A 13,652-nucleotide genomic window follows, 5' to 3' on the forward strand; every position below is an offset into this window, starting at 1 on the left:
GGTCTAAAACATTTTTTGTACAAATTGGGGTTTGCAGCTTTTTATTTTTTTAACCTTTGCACTGCCCTCACCATTTTCACAGAGGCGACGGGGTGAGCAGAACTGATGTAGGATCATGTATGCCGATTTACAAGCTGGTGTAGATTTCATTGCCAGAGCACAAAATGATGATAAGCGGACCAGACCCAGCCATTGCAGGGGATATGATCATAAATCTGTATCTGTGTGATCAGGAAGGGACTCTTAACAAAAAAATGTATAGTCTACACAGGGTTAAACTATGTATGTGGTATATTCCCATATAGAGAAAAATAACACCCTGTGCTACCCTCATGTAAAGTGGCACCAAACAGTCCCCAGGACCAAACTGAGGACTGAACTGCAAGGATCACCTGGTTCTGTGAAGTCACAGCCACAGGTAATAAGTGTGCACACTTGGCCAAGCTTGCATGGCTATCCAACAGTTATACAGTACGTTTTCCTCTACAGAGCCTTAAAATTTTGAAACGACACTTCAGGAAAACCCGAATGTCTAGAGTGCCAGAGCAAGAGGATAATGTGTGACTGTCCAGGCCACGTATCACCTGCTGTAAACGGTGGACACTTGCTAAATTCGATGACATAAGATGATATAAAATGGAAGGACTTACCTGCACAGCCAAACGCCAGGTGGTAACGGGAAGAGGGACTGAATTTCACACAGCATACATTGGCTTTGGCTTCAATACTAGCAACAGAATTATCCAGGTTGGTAGACCATAGCTTGACTAAAAGGGGGAAAATAACAAAAAGGACAAATAAATATTATACAAGTATAAAACATAAGGAACATAGTGTTCATAGTGTATAGTCCACATCTTCAGGGACTAGGAATCTGTCACCATGATCGAGGAGATATTCTCAGTAACTTGATACACAGAATGGAGCAGGAAGCAGACAGCCCCGTTCTGTGTGTAGTGGCCAGACCAGGTATTGCAGATCAGCTTCCAGATACTTAGGGTATGTTCACACGACGGAAAGGGTGGCGGAAACCTTTTCTGCCTTGTGAACTTGCCGTAAGGAGGGCCACGATGGAATGCCAATGCAGCACTGGCATTCCCGCATGAATGGGACGAAACAGGAGCGGGTCTCCAGCTGCGGACGCCACGGAATCCGCAGCAAAATAGGTCAAGTCGCTTCTTTTTCCCACTACTAGCTAATGGGGGGGGTAGGGGGGGGGGGGAGAAGCAAGCAGCCATTTTTGCAGGCAGATTTTGAGGTGGATTCCGCATCAAAATCCGCCTGCTAAAAACTCCATGTGAACATACCCTTAAATGGGCACAGAGTTGCAGTAACTCGATTGGGCCACTACATACAGAACAGCGCTGTCTGCTTCCTGCTCCATTCTCTGTATATCTGCTGCTGATCGATGTGTGTGCCAAGTGCTGGATTTCCATAAATCTGACGTTGTCAATATTTTTAGCCTTCGCTTTAATTAATATTTTTTGTTTTCCCAAAATGTGAATTTTATGCTTTCCATGGCACTAAACATTCATCTATGCTCAAAAGGTATGCATTTTCAAGGCAGTGTTTAAAGAAGTTTCCCAGGAGAATGGATGGCCTATGTTCAGGATAATATTGGACCCCTGCTGATCAGCTGTTTGAAGAGGTGCAAATGCTAGTGCTCACCCTCATCATAACGCATAGTGGTTGTGTACGGTATTACAACTCCTTCATTGAAGTGAATGGGGAAACTGTGATACCTATCAGAGCCGCTAAAGAGTGAGCAGTGACGTGGCTGCAGAGCTTGCACTCTTTTACAGGGGTGGAGAAGAAAGACCCCCTATAGATCTGATATTGGTGGCCTTTCCTGAGGATAGGCCATTCATTTCATTGGCTGGAAACCTCTGTAAGCCCAGTAGGTCTCTCTATACAAATAGCTGGCCGGACTGGCTAGTACAGTAGCCCACTACTACACACACAGGGTTTCAGCCGCTCAGTATGGACAGACTGTATTGACTGAAGTTAGCGGGTCAGTATAAATGCCATTGCCCATGACTAGTAGCGTATCTGTCTAAAGCCTCCTGTTTGTTGGATCTGACAACCTCATGAAATATCCTGCTTTCCAAGCAATTCTGTTACGTTAGCGCTGCCGGGGGAGAATTGACTTTCTCCCTATACTTCGGCTGCTGTCAACCTATTTGCTTCATCATCACCATCGCTTGGCTATTACTAATGTCTATGCGGCCTGTGATATGAAGTCATGCAGAAACATGTACAGAGAGGAGATGACTACTTCATTCATCCAGATTATAATAGTCAGATTTATAAGGAGGCCCAGATGTCAGGACACCCTCCGCAGTCAATATTACTGAATGTCAGGACAGTGCTTAACATTCAGGCTGCATTCACCGGCCTTTACCATTCAGATGTAATGGACGCCGGCACGGAGCTCTATTACACAGCGTTACAGGATTCTTGCAGGCAGTCGGGGAATAGGAGAGCAATGCGGTGAAACCTCACATCTCAGCAAATTCACTTAACATAACAATAGGCAATGACTTAAAGGCGCACTACCATCTTACATATAGAGGATTATGTATGACCGGTGGGGAGTCAGGGTCGGTTCCCTGTAGAACTGCCCACAAGGCTTGAGCAACCTTGGAAGGGGACGCAGCGCTGAACCAGCAGGATAAGTGGGAGTCCCAGTAAACCAAGCTCTATGAGATAGGAAAACTTAACCATATACACAGTCCAGTCATATTAATGTGACCGCCGCCTACTTTTGACGTCAACGTTAAATAACCAATGGCAGAAGGCGCGTGTCATCTGGGTGCACTCATCATTGTGGAAGGCACGATGGATCAACACAAGTATGCATCTATCCTTGCAGACCATGTTCACCCCTACATGTGAATTGTTTTTCCTCAGGATGATGGCATCTACCAGCAGGACAATGCGACGTGTCATAAAGCTCGCAGTGTACGTGCGTGGTACGAGGAGCACCAGGATGAGTTTACCGTACTCCCTTGGCCAGCAAATTCCCCGAACCCAATGGAGAATCTGTGGGACCACCTTGATCGGGTTGTTTGCGCCATGGATGCTCAACCATGTAACCTAGCGCAGCTGGACACGGTACTAGAGTCGGCATGGCTCAACATCCCAGTGACCATCACCACAACACCCCCTCTCTTCCTGCACGTCTCGCAGCGGTCCGCTCAGCCAAAGGGGGTTATTCTGGTGGTGACATTAATGTGACTGGACTGTGTAGCTATACACTTATAGAGTACACGTTTTCTGTAATACAGTGCTATAAGGGGGCCATGTGCATAAAACTCCTTATGCATACGCTTAAATGGATCCACAGCGCTCTACTGTCTAGACTGAGGATACAAGGGAGTCCCTTAGTATATACCAGACCCATTGGCATATCTGTATACCTAAAAGCTCTGTAGGACGCCTCCTAGACCATCATTATTTGTACAGATCCCTTCTCCAATAATAGTGCAGGGCTGCTGAGAAATCGTTTTCTTGCTCAGAGTCTGCCAGATGACAACATACTGCTGTTTTTGGCAGCCTGTATTCTGTCTATTGTGCAGCATACAAAGGCTGTGTAAGAAATCCAACTCAGATAATAGGATGTTGGAAATACAATCCCATAAATGCAACACTGAAAAGAGAACCTACGCTTAAAGGGGCGGTGTGACTTATTCCTAAGACGTATTAGTACAGCGGATGGGACAAGTAACACATTACTCACCTCTCCCTGGTCCACTGTGCATTGATCGTAAGATTACACCCCCAGATGTGTCGTTTTAGTGCACACTTGTATTTTTTTTTTTTTTTGGTTTCTGGATATTTTTAAGAACTGAGACCTTAAATTTTTTTTACAAATCTTCCATAGCCTTACTTCCTCTGAAATAAATAGGCCTAAAAAGGGTTAAAGTTTTCTTACATTGTTCAGAGAATGACTTAATCTTTGAAAATTGCTGCCAAAATGAGGGAAATTGCCCGCAAGTCCCGACCACCGGTCTCCTCTTTGCGAGTTATAACAAGGCTCCTTCACGCCGTTTTTGCAAATCACGTCTTGGCACTTGTGGTCAGGTATTCCCATCTGGAGAGCGATTTGCTAAGATGATTACAACCCTTTAAACCATGACCCTGATCTATCGGCAGGGCTGGGGTGATATGCTGGTTCTGGTGACAGTAACCTATCTATCTGCAGGGCTGGGGTGATATGCTGGTTCTGGTGACCCTAACCTATCTATCTGTGGGGCTGGGGTGATATGGTGGGATCTGGTGACACTAACCTATCTATCTGCAGGGCTGGGGTGATATGCTGGTTCTGGTGACAGACCCCTTTTAACAAAAACAGACATCAGGAGAAGTGACAGATCCTCAGATGCTAATGCATAAAACTGGCTGATCCATTACGGCTGGACCACATACAATTGGGTCTCAAACTCCGTCCGTTACAATTCTATGACATTTCCATCTGGAACATGTCTGACATATCCTTAGGACTTCCCAGACCCAGTTCTCGAGATAACAGACATCTAAAGACAGAATTGATGGATATGGGACATTTATTTATGGATATGCCATAAAGGTCGGGATGGAAGCCGCCGCCGTCAGGAGTTAAACACCTTGATCTTCAGTCAAGCAGTGCAGCAAATGTGGCCAGTAGATCAGTGTGCCGGGCGAGTTGAGATAGTCTGCAGGTTCCCTATACCCAGGTTTAGTCAGACCACATCGTTGCCATACAAGAAAAGTAATTCACAATTTATAGCACAGCGGAGAGAAGAGATCCGCAGTTTAAGGCATCAAATTCATGCAAAGCTTTCAGATGTGCACGAGAAGCCGAGACAGAGAATTCCTCAGAGGCAAACTGGAGCGCTGGTTTGTTCAGTAACTTACATATTGCTTTGTCCGCGGTTAGATACGGGTAAGGAGCCCGCTGCCGGGCAGCAATTACAGTGGCACAAAAATTATAGAAAATTCAGGAGTTGTAAACTCTGGTTCTGCTCCTCGGGGACTCTTTGATGCAAGTATAGCTTACAGACCGGAACATCAAGAGTGATGTGTTTATAGGGAAGGAAACCTGGGGAAAGGCTGAACAGACCTGACTACCAATGGTACCGAGCCAGCACTGGAAGATACAAATTGTGGCTGCGCAAAAGATTAGGAGCCAAAAGGTTGGAGAAGCTCATTTGACCAAAACCTAGCCCGCTCGTATACGGAAGAAGTTATAGGATTTTTATTCTGTACAAGTTCTGATGACGTTTTATGATCTGCTATCAAGGGGATAACAATAGGTAATGGTCATGTGATCAATACACAATGCTCAGCAAATAAAGCTAGAACCACATGACAACTGTGGTCAGAAGTAGCGGCAAAAGATCACGGTGTTACTAATGTAAGGCAGGGCTCACATCTGCGTTCCGAGTCTCTGTTACAAAGACTGCAGAAAATCAGCTTTCAGTTTTGAAGGGGCAGACCACATTACAGGCAATGGGGTCTGCTGGTCTCTACAGGTCCCTGAACAGAGAGCCCAGGGTAAGCATATGTGAATGGTCATATTCTGGGGGTAATATCACTCCCTAAGGAGAGACCACCTTCTTGGGAGTGTGGAGTCTTACAAAAAGCGTTTTTAGCTCTACTGGGGGGAATTATGGGAAAATATGAATGTAAATAGGAAAACTGTGCCTCTGTTTGCTGCCCTCTAGGGGTAGCTCCCTTGAACATCATGCCCAACGTTTTCAACAAGCCTTTGCTGCTATGATGAGGGATTTAGCCAATTCAATATCCCAGCTGTGGACAGCGCTGCTTTGATCTCTTCCTATTTACATCTTGGGAAACAGAAATGCATATTTTTTTCATAATCCCCCCAAGTGGAGCTAAAAAGTCTTTTTGTAAGTCTCCATACGCCTGAGAAGGTGATCTCTCCTTAGGGAGAGATATTACCCCCAGAACCTGGTCTAGAAGTCTCTCATCTCTGCCAAATCAATTTTCCCTACACTGTGCTGAGGAGATCCAACCAGATGGAAACGGCGCTGTCCACAGCTGGGATATTGATTTGGCTAAATCCCGCATCATAGCGGCAAAGGCTTGTTGAAAAAGTCGGGCATGATATTCAAGGGAGCTACCCCTAGAGGGCAGCAAACAGAGGCAATGTTTTCCTATTTACATCTTGGGAAACAGATTTGCATATTTTTCCCAATGGTCATATTGTGATTTAAGGAAATGCAACTTAGTCCCCCTCAAAAAGACGCTGCTCAATTTCTTGTATTCACAATTTCCCTTATGTTGCAATGTGGCTACAGTAACTTGCACTAGTGCAGGGCGACACCGGGAGCTTTGGTTATGCAACAGGAGTTGTGGCCATAGTCGCCCTGAATTTCCCAGTATACAGGGAGAGAGAGTCCTAGCATGATGGTCATCTATGATGCCCCTGGTGACATACCGTCCCGTACTATAATCACCATGGGTATCCTACAAATTCCTTTTGATGCTTCATTTATTCCTATGGGTGGTATCAGCCAGATTAGATATCACAGAGCACAATCGAACCTGCTCTATAAAAATGATCAGATTGGAGCCCTGCACTCGATCACGCAGCCTTACATCTTGAAGTCGCTTGCCATGTCCTGTTTTCCCCAGAGGATAAGGGGATAAATTGTCCCTGTGCAATGAACCTTGCATACTGTATGTGCGATCACCAGTCCCTCAGAAGTGAATGGAGAGGGGCGAGGTGCCACTCACACTAATGCGTAAACTGTGATCCCCGGAGTCTTGAACGATGGGGGTCCCGGCTGTCATCCTGCCAACCATCAGACAACTCTTCCTCTATGCCGTAGAAAATCGAGCTAATGAATGCAGAAAGCGGCGCGGTGCGCCAAGTTTATGATGTTAGACTAAAGCCTGTAATATTTCAAACACAACAAAAAAGCCATTACTGCTTACTTGTCGGCGATAAAAAAAAAATTGCTTAAGATGACACAGAGCTTTGGATTAGATTAAATCTCCCCCGATCAGATGGACTCCTCGTTCTCTAATATTTATGCACTGTGTGAAGTACGAGGCGTTGTGATTATGAAGCATGTATAATTATTCCTCCGAGAAAGCCGCCACTCGCAGCGACACACTTTCGCCTGCGCGTTTTGCCTGCTCCGAAAAAATCTACTTTAAGTATATGGGAATAATAAACGTGAATGGGAGTTGATTTACGCATTTGTGAGGCTTCCAGATGTATCCTCGGGGCTGGAGATGGGACGTTAAGATGAGGCAGCGACAAAGATGTTTTACGACCTCGTCCCATGATCAGGAAGGATTGTAGAGGAACGCAGGAAGAAGGGGGGGGGGGAGGATTATATATATATATATATATATATATATATATGGTTCTTATATTTGTGCGTTTATCCTTTGGATACGGAGGGGCCGATAATTAATCAGAAAGTTATTTTCCGCAGGATTACGTCCAAGATTTTGCAGGCTGAATTAGCCGAGCAACGCATTTCATTGCCGCTTGTAAAGGTGATTCAGTACATGGCATTAATTTACTTCTCCACCTACATGTCATGGAATATCACAGAGATAACTGTACCTTATACTGCCGGCACGAAGGATCTGCAATGCAGCCATAATTAATCTTTCTTCTAATGGGATTGGCATTTATGTTGTAGTCAGGCAGGTGAGTGGCGACCAACATATAGGAAGATGTACGCGGAATCCGACAACTTATGTTATACGTCGGGATGGGTGAGGGGTAGGCAGACACTTGTGGCTCCCATTAGGCTTGGGACATACACTATGGATAACAAAAAATATCATGCTGTGTCTTTAAAGGGAACCTATTGAGGAAATGCAGGACACTAGGTTCTTAAAGACTGGGCTCAAGTAGCGGAGTTGTAAAGCTGTCCGTGCCAGGGTGGAATAGTAAAATATAGGTTACCTAGAGAGGAGACGGAGTCAGTCTACATCCCCCAGATCCCCCTTCATCGATATGGGTGCAACAGCTTTACAAGAACGCTATTTGGGCCACTAAACCCCCCGTCCATAAAGGCCCTTTGGGTGGTTTCATGTCACAAATACCCCTTTAAGGATAAGGTGTCGCTGTCCGATCGCTAGAATGGCTACCAATGAAAATGGCAATGCCCTTAGGAATGGAGAGGAAGGTTACTCGTGCCAGTAAGCGCTTCATTCATCTCTATAGGAATGTCAGAGAAGCCAAGTGCAGATCCTTAGAACTAGATGAAGGAGGTCGGAAGTGCTGGGATGACTATCTTTGCCATGTGGTTAGTGGTTCTTTTAAGGCTAAAAAGCCCAGATAGACCTTAATCGACTCAATATATAGAAGCCAAGGCTCTGTGGAGGTAAGACTGGGATGGTCATCACCAAAGTCAGTCGGCAAGGTTAGGGTAAGAATGCCCAAAATAAACCAAACACCCTTTGTGGTGTTCCAAATATCTTGTTTGGAGTTCCTTCCAAACCTCATCTTCATGACTTCCTAAGACCTGCCCTCCATAGAGACATGGTTTCCATATCTTTCATATATGAAGTCCAATAAGACAGACGGCTGTAGATAAGCTGGAAGAAGTTAGGGTGCATTCACACGGTGGAAAATGGCGTTGAATTTGGTGTGGAATCCACGTCAGATTCAGCACTGAAAAAAAAAAAAGCCTCCCATTGGCTTCAATGGGTTTCTTTTTTCCATTGAAGTCAATGGGAGGCTTTTTTTCAGTGCTGAATCTGATGAGGATTCCACACCAAATTCGGCGCCATTTTCCTCTGTGTGAATGCACCCTTACTTTGCACTATACGCTATGCTGTACAGTGATACTGGTGTGTACCGTATAGAAGAGACCCAATAGGGACTGTATAACAGCAGCATTAAAGGAGTCCTCCAGCATATTCTGTGTGTGTCAGAGTCAACGGCTCGCGATCATAATTCAAGGCACGCAATCTATCTTCTCCTGGCTCTGTATGAAACCCAAACCGCTGATCCGTGCAGGGGCTGACTACTAGCCCCTCGCTGATCCGATATTTCTGTCTCATTAACACCAAAAAAAAAATAAAATAAATTTAAGAAAACCCTTTAATATATTCCTGCAGAAAATGTGGTTTGTCCCTTCTGCAGAAAAGACAAATGAAATCACTTTGGCTCCAGTTTATGGGAAGTTGAGTAAAATTTTATATGGTAACTTTTACAGCCTCTCCCGGTCTAATGCGATGAATAACTCATTATGTGCTTAATGTTTTATGGTGTCACTTAAAAAATCACATCTAGTATTTTGGCATGTGAGTGATGGATGTGCGTGTGGCCCCTGGAGGTTGGTGACAGCTCAGATATTCGCTAGTACGGTATTACACAGATGACAGCGTTCATACAAGATGTATACTGTACCACAAAGGCATAGAAGTCTCCTAAGGGGGCGCTCACACTACGGTCAGTCGTGTCCGGTACAAAATGATAGCAATGGACACTAACAGATTTGTCATAAATCCGTTAAAAATCCCATTGACTTCAATGCCATTTGATCTGTTGTACGTTAGTGTCTGTTTTCACTAAATCCACCGCGTCTGTAATTTTAGCAGACAATGCAGGGTGCAAGACCTGCGCGTCCATTCAAAATAATGGACTCATGACGGACGTGAAGCATCCATTATTTAACATTAATGTCTATGGCTAACACGGTCATCCATTATAAGGTCACGGGCACGCTAAAAGCAGAACCGAAAAAACTGACAAAAATAAATAGTCACGTAGATAGAGTCGTGTGAATCTAGGCCAAGGATAGAACCATTGTAGAGGGCCGTATGGATTAAGACAACCCCTTTGGCCCCGTATTCTCCTGCAGTGGAGGACCGGGCACATCCGTATATTACAGTATACAGAAAGCTATCAATTTGCAACGTTTCCAATTACCTTCTGGTTAGCAATGACGCAAATGTCATCCATGCACGTTATTAGTAGCGCCTTTATAAATACATTCATATCTTTCATTTACAGGGCCATTAAGGAACAGATAACTTGTTCGAGATCCCGCCGGTCTGCTCTCTGAGATTTCTTCAAGCAGTTGCCAGTCCTTTCCAAGACACTTCACAAAACATGTCAAGCAGAGCCACAGAAGAAGGTCTGTCAGGGCAGAGCGCGCTGATGTTGATGTAAGAGGAAAGGCTGCCATGGAGATGTAATTGCGACCAATACAGTTGTGTCTCACCAATCACAAGCGATTAGGCAGACGAGGCCGGATGGCAGATGGGAGCGGGAGAGGTGCCCGCACCGAGGCCTGGCACAGCTGTAATATGCACCAGCGCCTCTAATGACTTCTCACTCCACGTGCAAAGCAGAACACTGGGCCGAAAAATTAAGTCCACTAGACGGATCAGGTCAGGGAGTCGCCGGCTCAGCAAACAGAGACTGTTTATTACTTAAACCGGCAGACAAAAAACATTCGGCTCCACGGCCGGGCCGAGGGAAACGACTGCAAGGAGAAACTTCCTGGGACACGGGGCCAAGGTGCAGGAATACGAGGATATTTATTGGTAGAAGACATTAGTGCAATGGTGAACAAGGCTAAACTGGCCTTTATATGTATAGCAAGTGCACGCACAACATGGCTTTAGTGGACTTCAGATTTATATCCCACAAGTTAAAGGGATATTCTGGGATAAGAATATCGGAAGTGGATATTTAAATGACTTTGGTGGGGGTCCAACTCGCTGTACCCCGTGATTCATCTGTAGGAAGAGTCAGCACTGCAGGCCCTTTATTGCTTACACCGGCCTATCTACTTGCACGAGGTGATGTATCCAAGTAAATGGGACGAAGCTGCAGAACATTACGCCAACACTAATTCATAGATAGGGTTCAGGTAGATGCACAAATAGAAATGTGGGAAACCCTGTGAGCCAGGCCAGTCACTTACAAGGAACAAGTTACCCATGGAGGGCCATTCATCTAAATGGTTGCCCTATAATACCGCATTGCCCCTACAGAAGTAACAGAGGCGTACACAGACACCAGTCTCTAAAAGATTCTCTCTTCGAGAAGACCACCCCCTTACCATGACCATATTTCCACTTATACCATACATCGTGCATACTAAGAGAAGACCACCCCCCTTAAAGGCCATCTTGCCATGCAATTTGGATATTCACCACACAAAGGTTTTACTAAGCCCACAGAGATATGTCCTTCTGTAATTTTCCTCTTGGCTGGATATGTCCTATTCTATTTATATGTGTCATAAGATGAGCACCCCTTAGGCCTAGTTCACATGGGGCAAGGGGGGTGGGGGGGTGGGAGGGGGTGCATATTTTGGTCCTGATTTTGATGCGGGAAGCCGCGTCAGAATAGAACCAAAATACGCCTGCCGTGGCTTCACGCTCTGGAGTAGGCCCAAATGAATGGCGGACGCCGTGGCTGAGTCAACAGCGGAATCCGCCTGAAGAAAGGAAAGCTAGCGGTCTACATAGACCGCTATTGTGAAATGGCGGATTATGACGTGGATTCAGCGCCAAAATCCGCTCCCTCTTGGCCTTTGTCATATGCTATCTATACTATGCGTGTCTATCCACAGCCACCTAGTGGGTGTTTTGTGAAATGCAGCCTGTGAAGAATTTTGATCGCATGTCTAAAGCTGGAGTCCTTCACCTAAATAAAGGGGGTTATCCCAGACTATTAAAATGTGATCCATTTGCTCTCCTCGGCAATTACATCACATCCATTGATCAAACAAAAATGCTGCAGCTCGGTTTCCTTCAAGTGAATAGGGCTGAGCTGCAATACCAAGCACCGCCACAAAGCAATGTATGGCACTGTGCTTGGTAAGTATTGAATAGACTGCAGTAAAGCATATAAAAGCCCTTTAAGGGAGGACCCATCTGTATGTATCAGACATCGCACATCCATTAACTATACATGGGAGCGAGGGCTGAGACTTCATTTTCTGTATGTGCATCATTAACTGCAGGCTTGTTAAACTTTACCACAGAACACTTCCCCATCGACAAGGTAAGAAAGCGCCAGACCGCTGGCCCATCACTATTGGAAATATCGATTTTCTACGCACAGGCTTATTAATACATGCCATGCAGCAGATTAACTAGACCGTCCGTTAAAAAAAATACACAGGATACCCGCTAAGCCGCCTTTACTTTGGCATGCATTAAACCCACCTGTCAATGGCATTGGCATTTCTATATTGAATGTAGCATGAAAAATTATAGTCAAATTACAGAAATGCAAATTCTTGAAGTCATTTATATGTCACCCTCCTCAGTATATAGAAATAGGCAGATGTCTGGCAGAGCGTATAGCTGAAACGTGCCAACACACCGCTCCTTGTTAATGGACTGACTACTATTAGATTTATACCAGAGGGGTTGTTTCACCCACCTACCCACACGGCCTCAAGACGTATGGACAGAGGAGGAGACCCTGTGTGTAGATGATGTGTCACCCATCTGCAATGGCAACTGATCGAACCCATTGTAAGATGGCGCCAGTTATATACCACTGCAAAGATGCCAATGTGCTGAATTTAGGGAAACAAGTTGTGCCGGCATCTTCCTCCACTGCAAAGAGATCTGTGATGTTAGTGCAGTCATATCAGTAGCCAAAACTATCAGAGGGGTCGGCCTTAGAAGTCAACATCAACGCTGGGTGGACAGCAATAACAATAGTCTTCTATAGTTCTGTACTTTAAGGGGGGGGCGCTGCACGGCCCATCCATGACAACAACACTAAATCCCCTGTACACCGATAGCAGCCAAAATGAAAGATACTGAGGAAAAGTGAGCGCCCTGAATTCAGTGCAGCGCCAGCTTTGTATGGTAAATAACACGCCATCTCCCTGAGGACATGAAGGGTTCCCTGTAAATAGAGGCCGTCTTTACGAGTCAAAACATTTCGGGCACACGGTTTGTTCACTTTCAGTCTGACATTTTGCTGATCACAGGGTTTTCTGTCACCTATGGAGGGACCTGGCAGAGAGGGTTCACCTAGGGGAAGGTGTACTATACTAGATGCGTGAGAATTTATTAGGATTTATTAAAGTCTGCTGTGTAGTAAGCGTCTTGTAGAGGTAGTCTTGTTAAGGACAATTATCCATTACCCTCTTGATAGGGATTAAGTGTCAGATTGCTGGGGGTCCGACCACTGGAGCAAAAGTCCATCTTGTACGTGGAGCACCAGTGACCAATACTCTAGTCACTGCTATGGGGCTGCAGGACTGTGATCTCCACCAGTGAACCCAGCATTGGTCATGCAAGCACACTGGTGCTCCATTCACCAGTAGGCTTTAGTCCTCCGTTCTTCTAAATGCTGAGAGATCCAGACATCAGACACTTATCCCCTTGTCCTGTGCTTAAGGAATAGGTGTCCTTAACGGTATCCTATCCTTGAATACCCTTTTTTTCTGACCAACATGTAGGACTAGCCTTAAGAAAGGCTTTTCTTCTCTTACCATTAGAAGTCTTCTCCGCGCTGCCGTTCGGTACAAATCCAGGTTTTCTTCGGTATGCAAATGAGTTCTCTCGCAGCACTGGGGGCTGTCCTCAGCGCTCAAACAGCACTGGGGGGGTTCCACAATGCTGCGAGAGAACTCTCCAGCACCGCCTCCATCTTCTTCTGGAACGCCTCTCTCTGCGTCTTCTTCCATCCTGGG

At 45.4% G+C, this 13,652-nt stretch overlaps 1 protein-coding gene across 1 annotated transcript in view; it reads right to left on the reverse strand.

The window, feature by feature from the left end:
- COP1 (COP1 E3 ubiquitin ligase) overlaps positions 1–13,652 on the reverse strand; it is a 133,656-nt gene that overhangs the window by 49,739 nt on the left and 70,265 nt on the right. Inside the window, exon 15 of the mRNA XM_075287108.1 lies at positions 651–767. Within this exon, the coding sequence (XP_075143209.1) occupies positions 651–767 (117 nt within the window). The remainder of the gene's footprint in view (positions 1–650; positions 768–13,652) is intronic.

Source organism: Leptodactylus fuscus, chromosome 9 (assembly GCF_031893055.1).
Source record: "Leptodactylus fuscus isolate aLepFus1 chromosome 9, aLepFus1.hap2, whole genome shotgun sequence".
Taxonomy (NCBI): domain Eukaryota; kingdom Metazoa; phylum Chordata; class Amphibia; order Anura; family Leptodactylidae; genus Leptodactylus; species Leptodactylus fuscus.